Raw genomic sequence first — 18,779 nt, 5'->3', positions numbered from 1 at the left:
TAATATATATAATTAATCAACCAGCTTGATTGATGATCTATTTCTCTTCATCAAATAATTAGTCTTCCATTAATGCGGAGATGGGATGCACACGGTATAAACCGGAGGAAGTAACGATCTTGACCTTATCATGAGACGGGGATCCAACGATCATCTCGCAAATGGTCATGGGGATCAGCCGCGCTTTTGTCTTGACTCCGGTGAGCTTTGTCATGCGACGCTGCTCGACGAAAGCCGTGACTTCCACGTCGTATAGTATGGTATCACCAATCTTCTTGAACTTGTGTTCTGTTTTCTGCTTCTGTTTCAACCAGAAGAATCCATTGCTTCGGTTGAATCCTAACTCCATAAGCTCTTTCAGTGGCAATATGCTGGCCGGCAATGAATATTCCTCTAGTATCTGCCCCATTTTCTCTTTGCACACCGCCTCTCCGTGGAATATCTCAGCTCCTAATTTTCTCTCAGCTTCGATCAATTCATTACTTGTTGCCATTTTTTTCTTTTTCCTCAAAATTTTGTGAGGATCGATGGATGGCTTGTGTTGCCTCATTTTTCTATATATATAGGATCAATAGTATAATAGCTAGCTAGCTAGTATATACTGCTCGCATTAATTCACTATTTAGTGATACTCTTTAGCTATTACCATCCACGTACCAAACCTCGTCCAGAATATTATATAATTCATTAATTTATATTATAGTTTGAAAAGTTTAAATTTGTTGTGAAAAAGTAAAAATTTATGGTAAAAAGTAAAAATTTTAAAACTCAAAATATATCAAACTCTACACTTTATAATATTTTTCTCTCAACTCAATTGTATTTTTCATCATAAATGAAGACCTATTTATAGATCCACATTTGAGATTAGTCCAAAAATTATTACATCATCATCTACATCATCACACACTAATTTTCCACATTTTACAACTCAATATTCAACATTCAACATTCAATATTCAATATTCAACATAATAATAATAATAATAATAATAATATATTTTTCAACACTTCCCCTTGTGATGATGATCGTTATATGATGACTGTCTTCATTACATGTTTTATACTGCCTCGTTAAAAACCTTACTAGAAAAAACCCAGTGGGATAAATACCATAGTAAGAAAAAAAAGTGCAGTCACGTAAACTCCCCCTCATGTTAACATGAGTGATTCTTCACATATTCCGTAGATTGCGCATCCCAATGTTGTATATATGCTTTCTGAATATCGTCGTGGGAAGTGCCTTTGTGAAGAGATCTGATGAGTTCTCACTTGATTGAATGTAACATATATCAATATTTTTATTCTTCTCAAGCTCTTGAGTTTAGGCAAAGAATTTTGGGGGGATATGTTTGGTTCTGTCACTTTTGATGTATCCTTCTTTCATTTGAGCAATACATACAGCATTATATTTATATAGTGTCACAGGCTTCTTGTCTACTGTCAATTCACACGATATTTGAATATGTTTGGTCATTGACTTTAACCATACACATTCACGACTTGCTTCATGTAATGCAATAATCTCGGCGTGATTTGATGATGTTACGAGTGTTTGTTTCTGTGAACGCCAAAAAATTGCGGTGCCTCTACGAGTAAATACATATCCGGTTTGGGAACGTATCTTATGTGGATCAGATAAATATCCAGCATCAGCATAACCAATGATACTTTGATTGTTGTCTTTTGAGTACAAAAGTCTCAAATCTGTCGTTCCTCGTAGATAACGGAATATATGTTTAATTCCGTTCCAGTGCCTCTTTATTGGATATGAACTGAATCTTGCCAATAAATTTACAGCAAAAGATATATCAGGTCGATCTAGTGCAATTTGCAAGATACATAAGGGCACCAATGACACTTAGATATGGTACTTCTGGACCAAGAATAACTTCATCATCTTCACATGGACGAAATGGATCCTTTTCTATGTTTAATGATCTTACAACCATTGGAGTACTTAATGGATTTGATTTATCCATATTAAAACGTTTAAGGATCTTTTCTGTATAATTTGCCTGGTGAACAAAAATTCCACATTCTTTTTGTTCGATTTGCAAACCCAGACAATACTTGGTTTTTCCAAGATCCTTCATTTCGAATTCTTCCTTCAAGTACATCATAACTTCTTAAATTTCGTTATTCGTTCCAATGATGTTTAAATCATCAACATATACAGCAATCATTACACATCCGAATGTTGTTTTCTTGATGAAAACACAAGGGCATATTGGATCATTTACATATCCTTTTTTTTATCAAGTGCTCACTTAGCTGATTATACCACATTCGGCCGGATTTTTTTAACCCATATAATGATCTTTGCAATTTTACAGAATAAAATTCTCTGGGTTTTGAACTTTGTGCTTCAGGCATCTTAAATCCTTCAGGGATTTTCATGTATATATCACTATCAATTGATCCGTATAAGTAAGCTGTAACAACATCCATAAGACACATTTTTAAATTTTCAGACACGGCCAAACTAATCAAATATCGAAACGTAATTGCATCCATAACAGGAGAATACGTTTCTTCATAATCAATTTCAGACCTTTGAGAAAAACCTTGTGCAACAAGTCTAGCTTTATATCTGACTATTTCATTTTTCTCATTTCGCTTTCGAATAAAAACCCATTTGTATCCAACAGATTTTACACCTTCAGGTGTGAGGACTATAGGCTAAAAAGCATTACGTTTATTCAGCGAATCCAATTCAACCTAGATGACATCTTTCCATTTGGCCCAATCATGACGAGTTTTACATTCACCAAAAAATTTAGGTTCATGATCCTCATTTTCATTTATGATGTCACAAGCCACATTATAAGAAAATATCTCATCAATATCTTCTATGTCTTTTCGGTTCCATATTTTTTCAGTATTAATATAATTGATAGAGATTTCACGATTCTCGTCAGTTTGTGGTTCTGACAGAACATTTTCATCATCAGGTGTTTCTTCTGGAACACCATTTTTTATTTTATGATCATCGTGCTTCTCTATGCCTTTTATTTTTCGAGGATTTTTATCCTTGGAACCGACTGGCCTTCCACGCTTCAAGCGTTTTATGACATCATGAGTGTCTTCAATTTGTTTCTTTGGAATTTCAATTCGAGCAGGGACATTTACAGCATGTATATATGATTTTGTTACCCCTTTTGTGTCTGCAAATGTATCTCGCATTTGATTTGGAATTCTTTGCAAGTGCACAATTTGTTGTACATCTTTCTCACATTGTTTGGTCATTGGATCCAAATGTAACAATGATGGTACATACCATGTGATTTCTTTTTCGATGTGTTTATTTTCTCTCCCTAACATTGGGAAGATTTCTTCATTAAAATGACAATCAGCAAAGCGTTCTGTAAACACATCGCCTGTCTGAGGCTCAAGATATCGAATGATTGATGGACTATCATAACCGATATAAATACCGATTTTTTTTTAGGACCCATTTTTTATCGTTGAGGTGATGCAATAAGCACATACACCATACATCCAAAAATTCTCAAATGAGAAATATTTGGTTCTTTACCAAATGCAAGCTGCAATGGGGAGAATTTATGATATGCACTTGGTCTGATGCGAATTAATGCCGCAGCATGTAAAATTGCATGTCCCCGGCCATATAGAAATAGAGAGTTTTGTTCTCATAATCATTGGTCTAGCAATCAGTTGTAGACGTTTAATCAATGATTCAGCTAATCCATTATGTGTATGAACATGCGCAACAAGATTTTCAACAGTAATTCTCATTGACATACAATAGTCATTAAAAGTTTGGGAAGTAAATTCTCCAGCATTATCAAGTCTTATTTTCTGGATTGTATAATCGAGAAATTGATTCCGCAATTTTATTATTTGAGTCATTAATCTTGCAAATGTCACATTCCGAGTTGACAATAAGCATATATGTGATCATCTGCTATAGACATCGATCAATACCATATAATATCGAAATGGTCCACATGGTGGATGAATTGGCCCACAAATATCACCGTGAATGCGTTCAAGAAATATGGGTGATTTTGTTTGGATTTTAGTTGGCGATGGTCTTATAATAATTTTTCCAAGAGAACATGCTTTACATTGAAACTTATTATTCTGAAAGATCTTCTGGTCTTTAAATGGATGACCATGCGTATTTTCAATAATTTTTCGCATCATTATTGAACCAGGATGTCCCAATCGATCATGCCAATTTGTTAATATTGAAGAACTATTAACCACCATATTTTATTCGATTGGACTTATATGTGTATAATGCAATCCAGTAGGAAGCATTGATAATTTTTCAACCACATATTTCTTTCCTGATTTATATGTGGTAAGACACATATATTTCTGATTTCCATCAGTTATCGTCTCAGTATCATATCCATGAGAATATATGTTATTAAAACTTAACAAATTTCTTTTCGATTGTGGTGAATATAAAGCATCATTTATCAGAAATTTTGTACCATTTGGTAACAAAAATTGTGCTTTACCACAACCTTCAGTCAATTCTACAGGACCTGATATTGTATTCACCATTGTTTTTGTTGGTTTTATTTTCAAGAAATATCTTTCATCTCGTAGAATAGTGTGCGTTGTACCACTATCCGATATGCAAATTTTCATGATATTATTTCCATGTTTGCTCATAGAATTTTCCATATCAAACTTCACAAAAATGCAATAAAAAAAAATTAAGTACAATACAAATGCAAAATATAACATGCTTTATAATACAAGAATGCATGAAAAATACAAATTTGTTACAATCTAGTCTCACCAATCTTTTAATCAATGTCTTCGAAATCATTCAAAAAATCTACAATATTGAAACTAGTTGAACCAATTAAATGGTCACTATCTTCAACAAAATTGGTCTCTTTTCCTTTCCCTTTTGTCGGTTCTTTATAGAGCTTACATAGGTGCTCAGGGGTTCGACAAATATGTGACCAATGTCCTGTAGTGCCACATCTATAACAAACACTCTCAGATCTTTTTGAGTGATTTTAATTTTCACTCGTATTTTCATCTGCCTTTTTGGTGGGTGGTTCGTGACGTTCTTTTGAGATGAGTTATTGAAATAACTATCTCGATTACTTTCATATCCACGGTCACGACCACGACCGCGATAATTTTTACGTCCACGCCCACGCCTATTTCCTCGACCTCGTCCACGACCAAAATCTGGTCTATGCCTTTGATTTTGGTTTTTATTTTTCATTACGACATTTGATTCAGGAAATGTCATTGATCCAGTGGGTCGGGATTGATGATTTTTTATTAATAATTCGTTGTTCTTTTCCGCCACTAGAAGACATGCAATGAGTTCGGAATATCTCGTAAAACCACGCACTCTATACTGTTGCTGTAGAGTTATATTTGATGCGTGAAAAGTGGAAAATATTTTCTCAAGCATTTCCATCTCCGTGACTTCAAGTCCACAGAATTTTAATTGCGAGATTACTCGATACATCGCAGAATTATAATCACTGATTTTTTTAAAGTCTTGGAATCTTTACGTATTTCATTCATCACGGGAGGTCGGAAGTATCACTTCCCTTATATGCTCAAATCTTTCTTTCAACCCTTTTCATAAAATCATTGGGTCTTTTTTCTGTGAGATACTCACATTTCAACCCTTCATCAAGATGTTGGCGTAAGAAAATCATTGCCTTTGCTTTATCTTGTGAGGTTGATATATTAATTTTTTTGATGGTATCACTTAGACCCAATGACTCAAGATGCATCTCTACATCGAGAGTCCATGGCATACAATTCTTTCCAGTGATATCGAGCGCAATGAATTCAATCTTTGCCAAATTTGACATGGTGGTACTAGAAAAATAACAATGCATTTTATTAGTTAATTTCCATTAATATGACAATACAAAATAATGAAAAAACGAAGATTACAAGTGCGTGTACAAATAGAGAAAAAGTATGTGGTGGAAAATTGCTGGCGAGTACAAAACTCGTGAGCATGATAATCATAATCGTTATGAAAAATAGCCTTAGAAATGACATCATCTTCATCTTCGAAAAATCGAGGAAAAATTATTTTGAGAGAAAGAGTGAATTTGGTGTGATTGAAAATGAGTTTGAGTGAACATATTTATAGGGCAAAAACTAGCCGTTTGTTACCGCTGGGGTAAGAAAAAATCGAGTATGTGTTGAATAAAAATTCGTGATAATCATGTGATGCATATAATGATAATCATAATTAAATATACGCAATAAAATATATATCATATCACGTTATTATAAGGTCAGTGTCCTAGACAACCTCTTATATAATAACATGAAATTATGTATTGATATAGTTAGTATATATACATAATAAATATATATCATATCACGTTATTGTTTAAAAACCTTAGAGGCTTTTATACTTGTCGTATCCCTTACTGGGAGTGTGGGATGTCGTCTTAACATCCTCCCGGGATTTATAACAAGTTTTTAAAAAACTAAATTTTTTTTTCTGATAATAACATGATATTATATATTAATATATACACAATAAAAATATATAAACAGTAAAATAAAAATTCTTACTTGTTGAATATTTTTGACTTATTCTTGTATTTTAGAGCGTCGGAAATTATAGAGAACCTTCGAGCGATCGTGCTGATAACGTGTTGTGAAAAAGTAAAAATTTATGGTAAAAAGTAAAAACTCCAAAACTCAAAATATATCAAACTCTACACTTTATAATATTTTTCTCTCAACTCAATTGTATTTTTCATCACAAATAAAGACCTATTTATAGATCCACATTTGATATTAGTTCAAAAATTAATACATCATCATCTACATCATCACGCACTAATTTTTCACATTTTACAACTCAATATTCAACATTCAACATTCTGGAAAATTAGCATTTTGGTCCTGTATGTTGGCTTCTTTTTGGTTTTGGTCCTGTATGTTGGCTTATTTTGGAAAAGATCATGTAACTCGATTTGTTTTTTGGATTTAGTCCTATATGTTGGCTTATTTTGGTTTTGGTCCTGTAAGTTGGTTTGTTTTTTGGTTTTCGTCCTGTATGTTATCATGTTTTGGAATTTAAAAGTTGATCTCTAATTATTTTTGTAATAAATATTTTTTATTATTTCATGTTTTATCTGCTTATTGGTTTGAGATAATTACAACTAACTAATAAAAAATAATTTTTACGCTTAAACTTTTTTTAATCTAAATAATTTAATAAAATCTAAAATATGTTAATTTAATGTATTAAATGTAACATACTTTTGTTTTTTTAAAAAGTAACAAACAAACATTCATTTATATCGTTCTTAACTGTAATTTCGATTTATTTATTTATTTGGCACTAAGTGTTCGCCCACTTAGCATCTATTAATGATCATATATATAAGTTTCAACCTAAATTAACAAAATTAGCTAAAAAACTAAAAATATATTTAAAACATACTTTCGTTCTTTTAAAAAGTAACACTCTAATATTTTTTTTTATCGTTCTCAACTATGGTTGACTTTTTTTGTTCCGCTTTTCTCGAAAGCAGAGTTTTTTAGGTATGTTTCACTTTTATCACGCTTAATCGTCGCTTAAGCGTGCTTTTTTGAACACTGCAAATAAGCAAAATTTTGCTGCTCTCTCCAGTTTCGGCGACGGAGGAAAAATACAAAAAAAAAATAAATCAAGTTATTGTATATTTTAGAACATAATTATTATTTTAAAAAATAATTAGAAGGTCAACATCTAAATTTTAAACCTAATTTATTTGATTATAAAATCATAAAAAATATTTATTATAAAAGCTTAAGTGGTGAAGTTGGAAAGTCAACTTCTAAATTCTAAATTTAATTTATTATTTTAAAATAAAAAACATAGGCGCTTATTCTAACTTAACCAAGCTTAATTTGGTCAAAACCGTATCTTTTCCATGACCAAAATAAAAAACAAGTCAACTAATAGGACCAAATCCAAAAAAAATCCAAATTCCTGTACTTTTTTTGAAAACACAACTTTGTATAGGACTAAAATAAAAAAAGTAAGTCAACTTATAGGACCAAAACCAAAACAATCAACATGTAGGACTAAATCCAAAATAAAAACAAAGTTACATGATCTTTTCCAAAATAAGCCAATATACAGGACCAAAACCAAAATGAAGCCAACATATAAAACTAAAATACTAATTTTTTCTTCAACATTCAATATTCAATATTCAACATAATAATAATAATATATTTTTCAACAAAATTTAATTAGATGCAGTCTATTCCTATATAGTCTATTCCTATATAGGACGGCAGCTTTATTATTATTATTATTATTATTATTATTATTTCATGTATATATACATCTCGATCGGGGAAAATTAGGAGAATAACGTTAATGGTCATTATATTTGTTTAAAAAATATAACCCTAGAAATTAAATAGGAGAGGATTAGGTGTATGGCAAGCTATGGAGTGAGGCCAGGTACGTACTGGGAAGGATTATATTCATCAATTGTATATATATGTAGCTGCAAATTAAACCTTTCCATAAATTTAATTAGGTGATATATATATATTATATAATCTATATATTTGGACAAGTACGTAAAAAACTTTTTTAGTGTTTTATAAGTTTAAAAAATTTAAAGTATATATTTGGACAAGAATTTTGTAAAATAATTTTTAAAAGTGTCCTTAAAGTATTTTTAAAGAACAATTTTGATTTGTTTTATTATGTTTTTAGAATTGAAATCAATATTGATATTAAGAAAACAAAAATAAAATAAAAACAAAAACAAAAACGAAAACGAAAACGAAAACAAAACATACTACTTCTTAGTTGTAAAAATGTTTTTATACAATATATGTTCAAACACATAATTATTTTTTAAAAAAACTTTTAACGTATTTTATAAAATTTTTAAATAAGAGCAAAACACTTTTATAAAAATATTTTATAATTATTTATCCAAACTAAGCTATATAATTTTCACACATTTATCAAGTCCAAAAAAAAAGTAAATGTAGTTCGTTAACTTTATATATTTTTAATTATTTTGTAGTTATGAGAATCAATTACATGATGATTTTTTCCCACCTAGCTAGTAAATGGACGGTATTGGATATAAAAATTAACAAGCTAGAGTGATTTGGAATTAGAAATCTCGTTTTGAGGTTTTAATGCAATGAAAAACGAGATTAATATTATTTGGTGAAATTTGATATAATTAAGTAAATGTAATTATGTCTAATAAAATTGAAAGGATTTAATGAATTTCATGTATTTTATATAACTTATAATTAATATTTGATAAAACATGCTACTTTTTAATTGTAAAAATGTTTTTATAGAATAGTCATCCAAACGCATATTTATTCTTAATTTTTTTAAAAAACAAAACAAAACACTTTTATAAAAATATTTTATAAATATTTGTCCATTAAACTAAATGAAACCCAAACAAAAATAATAAAAGATTTCATGATATATATGTGAAACTCCTATCCCACATGGAAAAAATCAAAAATTTAAAATGGATTTAAAATGGGTTACAATGGACTTGTATAGCAATTTGGGTTAATCATTTTCGTAAAGCGATGACGAATACGAAGTAGTTGCTATAGGGGCCCATTGTGCATTCGCGCAGGCGCGGGCCTGGACCCCGGGGCGTGACAATATATGTAATGATATTTGATATAACTACTTAGCTTGTCCATGTCAACTAGCTAGTATATTTAATGGTCAGCTAAGATTTTAATATATGATCTCATTTTTATTTTCTTTTGAATTAGTATTCAAACAACATTGTACATATGACATATTTAAAAAAAAAAAAAAATCAAAATTCATTCTTATTATAATTCCGATCGAACATGATCAATCAAACAGCAACATGGAACGAATGAAAGAAGAGCACAAAATTTATTAACAAATTCCATGGGATCAGTCAGTCTCATAACGACTCTTTCCTATTCAAACGCCGAGGCTGGAAACGACCTGGAGATGCCACTTCCCGTGGCGAACGTGACATTCCCGGAACTTGGATCCTCCATCGAAATATCAGCAATGGTCACCCAAATCAGCAGCTCCTTGCTCTTCACACCTGTCAGCCTCATCAGCCGACGATCGTCCACGAACGCCGTCACCTCCGTATCGTACCACACCCGGCGGTCGATCTCACGGAACACGTGTGTCTTGCTCTTCTTCTGCTTCAGCCATATGAACCCCGACGACTCGTCGTGGCCGACTTCGACGATGCCCTCCAAGGGGAGAAGGCCTCTGGGAAGGTTGATCTTGTCCAGCAACTCCATTGATTTCTGCTTGCATATGTCTTCGCCGGTGTACACCACTGCATTTTCTCGGAGAGATGAGATCTGATGCTGAGACGACATTTTTTTTTGTGTGTGTTGCATGGAGTCGTGGTCTAGGGCAGGGCAGGGCAGTGATATAACGCTATGGGGGCCTGCATTTTTTTTTCGTTTCATCATTATTGGGCTTGGGTTTTTTCATCATCAGCCCAAATTATTAGCCCATGCTTTGGCCCTCTTAATAATAATAATGAATGAAAAATGACAAAATGGTGCACCCACATGAAATCCATATGGCGAACACGTGGGCTTATCCAATACATCACCTTAGCCACGTGATGCATGCTGACTCCACTGGATTTTGGATTTTCAATTTCCCAAGAGTTTATTTTTGTATCAAATGAAGAGGACAAATTAATACATATTTTAAAATTTTTATTATATATGTTCCAACTTATCTATATACATATTTTTAATTTTATTTATTGGTTGGGACACTTCCATATGTTGATTGATGAATTTAATTTGCAAATGGGGATAGTCATGTGAGTTTGCTAGTCCAGTTTAAGCTTGAAATTTTTAAATGAAATTATTATTATTATTATTATTATTATTATGTATTTTTAAAAAATAGATTGTAAAATACAATAATTAGAAGTATCTGAAGGTGCATGGGAGGCATGTGAAGCTCTGTTTTTCAGGCAAAACAACATACACCAATATTGGCGATGCATGCTTTCGTGGAGATGGTTTACTCATGTCAACCTCTTTTTAGTACATATGGCAATCATGCAGGGGAATCGAAATCAATTTTCTCTCTACTAATTTATTATTAATCTCTACTAATTTATATATATTTTATTTTATTTCTCCGAAAGTACTGTTGCTTTTAATTATGAAGTTTTTAGTAAATTAACAAAAGTACATACAATTAGCTAGTTTTTAATTATATCAATTTACTATACATCTGAATAAGACAATACTTATAAATTCTAAAAATAAATAATTATGAATTCAACAATCACATCTAAAAGTGTATCATCATCATGTCCCCTACAGTAGAAAAGAGGAGACCCCTTGATTTTCATATGTGTTAATTAATGATAAAGTATAATACTATCATCATTATAATCAGAAAAGCTAGAGCCACTCTTGGGAAACATTGAACCTGGTATTATATCATGATTTGTCACGAGTCAATTAATAAATTAAAATTTTATATATATAGATATTCTCTCTGTCTATTGGTTGGTATGTGGTTAAAACGTGACATTTTATGATCATGATTATCTGATTCATGACACTAGATATATTTGTTTTATGAAGATAATTAAATTAGCTAGCAATAAATTCAGGAAAAAGATAGGAACGAACAACTATCATTGATACCACATGATATTAATTGAGAAAGGCGTCCCCATAGAGAAATGACTAGTAGTTTAATTGAGCCTTTGCAGACTGCAGTGTGCATTTAATTCACTTAGCTTTTTAAAATATTTGTTAACGACAAGGATATGACGTTCAGGTCGACTCAGTTTTACGAAATTTATTCGATTTTCAGTTTTAAAAATATGTCATTTCGTATTCGAGCCTTTCATTGAGTTCAGTTTTTTTTTTTTAAAAAATAAAATAAAAACGGTAATTCGATTATTTTGGTTCGTGTCAATCTATATAGTACACACACGTATAAAATGTATTGTCCGTTAAATGTGTCCTTCACCATCCCTATCCGCCTGCTCCCGACATTGACCACCCCATTTCAGAACCATTATTATTTTGGGCCCTCGAGAAAATTTGATCAGAAATTAAATATGGCTTTAAGCCTTTATATTTGGTATTGATAATTAATTTTTTAAAATATATATGAAATAATTATATAGTTCGTCAGAAAATTTGATCAGAAATTAAATATGGCTTTATAAAGTTAGGGCTATATATACATAAACTCGTAAAGTTTGAGGCACTTATAATTAATAATTAATTTAGTTCGTCAACATGAGTCGATGTCACCAATGTAAAATTATATGTCTAGCTTATAAAATTCTAATTTATTTATTTTTTTTAGGGAAAATTCTCATTTGTTTTTACTGATGAAGGGGCAAATTTCAAAATCAAAATTACACTATATTTACTAACTGATGCAATCCATTTTAATCCCCAATTTAAAGTTTAAATGAATTTTTTATCAATTTTTTTCGACGCAAGACATTTTTTTTCATTCGAAATCTTTTGCAAAACATGGGAAGCCTATTACTTACGGCCTACCTATATATGTATGTATGTATCAACCTGAATATATCCTAAGATTTAAAGCACTTGACTTAATTAACCTCAAACCATTAATTAATTGGATGTGACTTGTGAGAATTAATCGGTCATTATTTGAAAGCATATAATTTTGAAAATCGACATGTTTTAGCACTGAATGATTTGGTCTTGAAGAACCTTGGTCGTTTAGTACAAACGATAAAATATATTATTATATAATGAATAAATAAACTTTAATATATATATATATATATATATATATATATATATATATATATGTTTTAGAAATCCATAGCTGTTTAAAATCATAAGCAAATTAATATGGGTAGACAATAAAAGGCATGCAATTAGAAACAGGGAGACGGCATGAGGGAACGGAGAATCACATTTTTCCTTATTAATATTGCTAACTGCAGGAGGTGTCGGAATTAGTTGTACCTTTCGGTTGTAATAATAATAATTAATTTTTTATTATATAATAAATTAATCTCTATGTCGATTAATTATTACCATTTTTATTGCACTAACCACCTAATTAAAAAGAACAAATATGCTCCAAAATTGGTACGCACGATGTCCTGATTGGGTCAACGTACTTACTAACGTTTTTATATTCACATCATCGTCGCGCATGTATTATCACACTCATTGACTTTGTTTTTTCCATATTTAAAAAAATAATAATGATCTATCCCAAATATTTATTGGTTTTTTTTACCAACTATAATTCTAATAAACTTGTAAAATTAATTTAACTAAAATGGAAGAACATACCTATTTTTTCCAACATTATTTTGATCAGTTCATCAAATTTATCACTAAATGTATATATAAGTTGATTTATCTGGGGACATGTTTTCCCAGGACGGCCCCTTATATCATATATTTTCATTTTTATTATTATAATTCTGATTTTGAAAAATTAAATATAAGAAAATTGTGCTAACCCAAAATCCATATTATATAGATCTCTTTTTAATAATAATAATAATAATAAACTGTATGCTGCAAATATTTATACGTACGTGTTGCAATTAACTAGCATGAAAAATAACTTAAATAACGTAAGAAAGATAATGCGAAAAACAATCAAGGCCATAAAACCCAAAAAAAAATAAAAAAATCAACTCCTACATATATTGTACGCATATATATAGAAGATAATGATGATAATAATAATAATAATAATAATAAAATAATAATAATAATAATAATAATAATAAAAAAAAAAAAACTATATGTTGCAAATAATTATATGTTTTGCAAGTAACTAGCATGAAAAATAACTTAAACAACATCAGAAAGATACTGAGAATTAAAGACCATCAAGACCATAAAACCAAAAAGACAAATAAAAAAATCACTAAGAAAAACGGAGACATTTTTGTAAAATCACAATCCCACTTGTAGAGATAAAAGATATCCTCCTATTGACCTAAAAAAAATAGAAGTAGAAATAGAAGTAGAAGTAGAAGTAGAAGTAGAAGTATAAGAAGAAAGAAAGAAGTAGATTATCCTTCTATTATAAATATTTTTTCATTTATGTTATATTACGAGTGATACGGGGTTCTTATATCTCTAGGCTCCGCAATTTTAACTTACTACATATTGACAATTGCAGTCTTACATACATTAAACATGGATTTTTATGATGACATTCGGAATGTATGAGTATAATGTTTAATCTGAATAATATTCAAAAGTCGAAGTTTAAAAACTATAGAATAAACCAATATATATGGTTTTGATCATATACACCATATGGTGCATGAAATTTGTAGACAACTACTAAAACACATAAGTGTATATATCTAACCTTCGAAAATTTCCAGCACTATAAGATACACAATAGCAAAATTAAATTATATATATGGGAAAATTGCTTTTTTGATCCTATATATTTGTCACTTTGCGATTTCAGTCCTTTATATTTTTAGATTTCAGTTTTAGTCCGCTATCTTTATTTTTTGGGCAGTTTTAGTCCTTTTTCCGACGTGACGCTGACGTGACTACAATTCAATGCTGATGTGGAGCTGACGTGTACAGTGCCACGTAAGCATTTTCGAATAAAATGACTAAAATTGCCAAAAATTGAAACATGCAGAACTAAAACTAAAATATGAAAATATAGAGGACCAAAATTATAAAATGACAAATTTATAAGACCAAATTTGCAGTTTTCCCATATATATATATATATATATATATATCGGACGGACGCAGTTTTGTGGTTTCCAATTGGACATTGACTTGTAGCGGTAATGGGCAACAACGAGTCAACAGCCAAGCCGGCATCACAACCGGCCATTCACTAAATTAATATTTTCCCAAATGCAATGTTTTGGGACAAATTAAACCTCATTCAACTTCACGTGCAAACTTATTTAGTTGACTCATTTAATCATTATATACATGAGACTATTTTGTGATTCGTTTTAAGAAATATATACTATTTGTACAACAATTTTTATTTTTAATTAACGACACTCGTTAACAAATAATGCACATAACACCATTAAACACACACACACATCAATGCAGATGGCAAAATTATAATGAACAATATATATCAAGTGTAGCTCACGTAAAAAAATTATATACCATGAACTTGAACCATTGTGCATGGAACGAAATAATAATAATAATAATAATAATAATAATAATAATAATAATAATAATAAAGGTCTATTCATTGGAAATTTAATTTAGAGAGCTCCTTTTTACTCTGTTAACTTTAGTTATAAATACAGAAAGTACACATCTAATGTATACATATATATTGAATAGTGATACTGATCTAGAATCTAGATGTTTTACGACACTTGTTTTAAAATTTTGACTTCAATTTTTCATATCATTCTTAGAACGTGGTTCAAGAGACAAAAAGATGGCAGTGGAGAAATATTTGTCTATGAGAATTATCTTATTCCAGACAAATTATTGTATATTGATCAAAGATTTATTTATGTCATCTAATATTGCCTAAAACAAGTGCTAGCTTTTTAACTCGTTTAACGTTGAATGTTTAACTTGTTAGAGGAAATGTTTATTTTTTTTGACCTAGTCATAAGTGTCCTTAATTACTTTTAGAGACTTTTTTTTTGAGGCATCCCATTTATTTATGTCATATAATGTTTACATTCTTAAAAGGGTTGACCTCGAAGGAATTCCATTCCAAATGATTCAAAGATCAATATCGAAGGATGTGCACGAGCGGCAGAGACCTGAAGGAGGGAGCAACATGGCCTAACCCTCAGAGCATACGGGGGGTGGTTTTTCGGTATAGCTTACTACAAATATTGGTATGAAAAAAAATTCATATCGATACCGATATTAAAATTCCGAAACTTTGGTACGAAAAAATCCATATTGATACCGTATAGATACCGGAAAAAAATTCGGTATACCAAAAAAATGTCTGTATATCAAAAAAATTTCGGTACGGTATGCCAAAATTCCGGTATTTCGGTACGGTATGCTAGCCCTAGGCATACCATACAATATTTCAGCAGGGAATATGCTCCACACGAAGATCGAACCCGCAACGCTGAAGAATCTTTTCTCACGTCACCTCAGATCTTACAAACTCGCTATGCCCTTGTGGGCGTCATATAATGTTTACATTAGGAGAACCCTCGTAAATTAAGGAGAAATCATTGAGAGAATAAATTTTTTTTAAAAAAACAAACGGAGTCAATTATTCAAAACATTGTCTAATCAAAAGACAGCCAACATATTTTAATCCAAGTATTATATATGTTATAACTGGAAGTTTCATATTTATTTTATTGTAATATTGATATGATTATAAAAATAAATACAAGAAGGTTACGGGTTAATTAATCGGTTCGATGCATAATAGTGAAGCGAATGACCCCACCACCATTTAATTTATTAATTTCGGAAAAAAGAAAAAAAAAACAAAATAAAATCCCCGCCCCCTTTTCTTGATTTAGTCATTTTAGACGAGGAATTCCCCCTCGATACCATAAATCTCCTTGCTTACGCACCAAAGCCAGATGTCTCTCTATAGTTTCGCACGCCTTTTTTGGTGCTCTAAACTTTTTCATGCATCAGAATTCCCAATAATTTCTTTATATATATAGATCCACCCCAGCATCAAATTTACACATATAAATATATTCCCCTCTTATCTTCTCTGTTCAAACTTCTTTTTCCAGCACAGCAATTCGATCGACTTGCTAGCTATAGCTTATACCATGGTCGCTTTGTCACAGCTATTTCTTGATAATAATTTATCAAATATAAGAACATGCAAGCCCCCGTCAATTAGCATTTTGACAGAGATTCCGGTGGTGGACCTGTCTAAACCCGACGCGAAAACCGCCATAGTCCGAGCCTGTAAAGAGTTTGGATTCTTTAAAGTGATCAATCATGGGTTTTCCACGGAGTTTCTGGCCCGATTAGAAGCTGAAGCAGTCAAGTTTTTCAAATTACCCCAGCTAGAGAAGGACAAATCAGGGCCTCCTAACCCTTTCGGCTATGGAAACAAGCAGATTGGACCCAATGGCGATGTGGGCTGGGTCGAGTATCTTCTTTTCTGCACAAACCCCGAACTCATTTCTCAGTACAACTCCAAGCCCACTTGCCCTGGAATTTCAGAAACCTTAAGGTAATTAAACAAATTAATTCTTGATTAATTATCTCTGCATGCTCATTATGTCTTTAATGATTAATTTGTACATGCAGGTGTTTGGCGAACGAGTATGTTTCAGCTGTGAAAGGAATGGTGTGTGAAGTTCTTGAAATGATAGCTGAAGAATTACAGATTGAGGCGAGGGACAGTTTGAGTAAGGTTGTAAAAAATGAGAAGAGTGATTCTTGTTTCAGGCTCAATCACTATCCGCCATGCCCACAAATGAGTGGTCGAAATTTGGTTGGATTCGGAGAACACACTGACCCACAAATTATATCTGTTGGAAGATCCAACTCCACCTCAGGCCTGCAAATCTGTCTCGGGGATGGTACATGGCTCTCTGTCCCACCCGATAACCACTCCTTCTTCTTCAATGTTGGCGATTCATTGCAGGTAAATTTTCTATCATTTCATAGTGTTAAAGAAACAAATAGCATCATCATAAACAGAGCAATTGCTTAGTGTGGTTTATGTGACTAGCGTAGTTGGCAGACTATTGCGTTAGTTCGAAGGTTTATTCAAAGTCGTTTTTTTCGGACGGGGCTGGTTTCCACGTACATAAATAAAAATAAAATAAAGAAACAAACAGCATGATCATAATTACTTTTAATAATTTATACTATAATATGATTAATTATATGGTACTGCAGGTGATGACTAATGGCAGGTTTAAAAGCGTAAAGCACAGGGTTTTGGCACATAATTCTTCATCAAGAGTGTCGATGATATATTTCGCGGGGCCACCTTTGAACCAAAAGATCACACCTTTATCATCATTAATGGAGGAGGGTGAAGAAAGTTTGTATAAAGAATTCACATGGTCTGAATACAAGAAATCAGCCTACAAGACAAGATTGGGTGACAATAGGCTCAAGCTTTTCGAGAAATCTCCCGTCAACTAGTTTATATATATATAATAATAATAATAATCATCATTTAAATTTGGGGCGGAATTAATTAAATGGTCAACAGCCTCTCGTAATAATTAATTAAATTAAACTCTAATCCCAAGAACAGGTTTGCATTGCCAAGGAACGTTGACTAGATCAATTAATTAAGTACTTGGCTTAGGTGGAAAAATATTAGCTAGCTATAGGTTTCTTCGCCTTTCTTTAATTTAATTAGTAATTAATAATATTATATATAAATAATTAATCCATTTCTTTGATTACTTGATCAGGAAAAATATATATGTAGTGGGTTTTTTTTTTTTTTTTGTTGAGTTGTAACTAGCTAGCTAGCTGCTGCTATCTTCTTTGGTGATCATGTTAATGCAAATGCATGTTCTGTATTCAAGCTGTGGATGTGGTGGGGCACTCTTTAATTTTGGGCTCTGCTATATGTCTATAATTTTATGTTGCTATTATACATAATTTAAGAATGTAAAAGAACATCTGAATGTGCAAAAAATTAAATTAACTGGAAGTTTTATGACTATATATTAAATTATATATCCTAGTAATATTGTACGTCGACCCACCATACCCGTAGATAAAATATTTAAATGACCGGGGACCATATATCTCAAAAAAAGTAAGCGATCTGGCTGCATAAATTAAGTCGTCCAAGCAACGTTCATCAT

The 18,779-nt window shown here is 31.3% G+C and overlaps 3 protein-coding genes across 3 annotated transcripts; 1 reads left to right on the top strand and 2 right to left on the bottom strand.

The window, feature by feature from the left end:
• Window positions 1–58: 58 nt before the first annotated feature.
• On the bottom strand, window positions 59–550 carry LOC140867492 (uncharacterized). The gene has a single exon (XM_073272564.1). It carries the CDS (start codon window positions 548–550, stop codon window positions 59–61), a length of 492 nt encoding a protein of 163 aa, XP_073128665.1.
• Window positions 551–9,933: 9,383 nt separating this feature from the next.
• LOC140867488 (uncharacterized) lies at window positions 9,934–10,356 on the bottom strand. The gene has a single exon (XM_073272558.1). It carries the CDS (start codon window positions 10,354–10,356, stop codon window positions 9,934–9,936), a length of 423 nt encoding a protein of 140 aa, XP_073128659.1.
• Window positions 10,357–16,555: 6,199 nt separating this feature from the next.
• Window positions 16,556–18,441, top strand: LOC140865575 (gibberellin 2-beta-dioxygenase-like). The gene is made up of 3 exons (XM_073270255.1): window positions 16,556–17,173; window positions 17,251–17,590; window positions 17,848–18,441. Exons 1-3 carry the CDS (start codon window positions 16,761–16,763, stop codon window positions 18,097–18,099), a joined length of 1,005 nt encoding a protein of 334 aa, XP_073126356.1. The 5' UTR covers window positions 16,556–16,760; the 3' UTR covers window positions 18,100–18,441.
• Window positions 18,442–18,779: the final 338 nt, after the last annotated feature.

This window comes from Henckelia pumila, chromosome 4 (genome assembly GCF_033568475.1).
Source record: "Henckelia pumila isolate YLH828 chromosome 4, ASM3356847v2, whole genome shotgun sequence".
Classification (NCBI taxonomy): domain Eukaryota; kingdom Viridiplantae; phylum Streptophyta; class Magnoliopsida; order Lamiales; family Gesneriaceae; genus Henckelia; species Henckelia pumila.
Note: the sequence above shows the minus strand (reverse complement) of the source record. Positions and strands in the feature narration are given on the sequence as shown.

Excerpts from the sequence above, each read along its gene's own strand:
- LOC140867492 (XM_073272564.1), bottom strand. The coding sequence starts at position 550 with ATGAGGCAACACAAGCCATCCATCGATCCTCACAAAATTTTGAGGAAA.
- LOC140867488 (XM_073272558.1), bottom strand. The coding sequence starts at position 10,356 with ATGTCGTCTCAGCATCAGATCTCATCTCTCCGAGAAAATGCAGTGGTG.
- LOC140865575 (XM_073270255.1), top strand. The coding sequence starts at position 16,761 with ATGGTCGCTTTGTCACAGCTATTTCTTGATAATAATTTATCAAATATA. Across the intron at positions 17,174-17,250 it reads GGAATTTCAGAAACCTTAAG|GTGTTTGGCGAACGAGTATG; the intron begins GTAATTAAACAA and ends TTGTACATGCAG. Across the intron at positions 17,591-17,847 it reads ATGTTGGCGATTCATTGCAG|GTGATGACTAATGGCAGGTT; the intron begins GTAAATTTTCTA and ends ATGGTACTGCAG.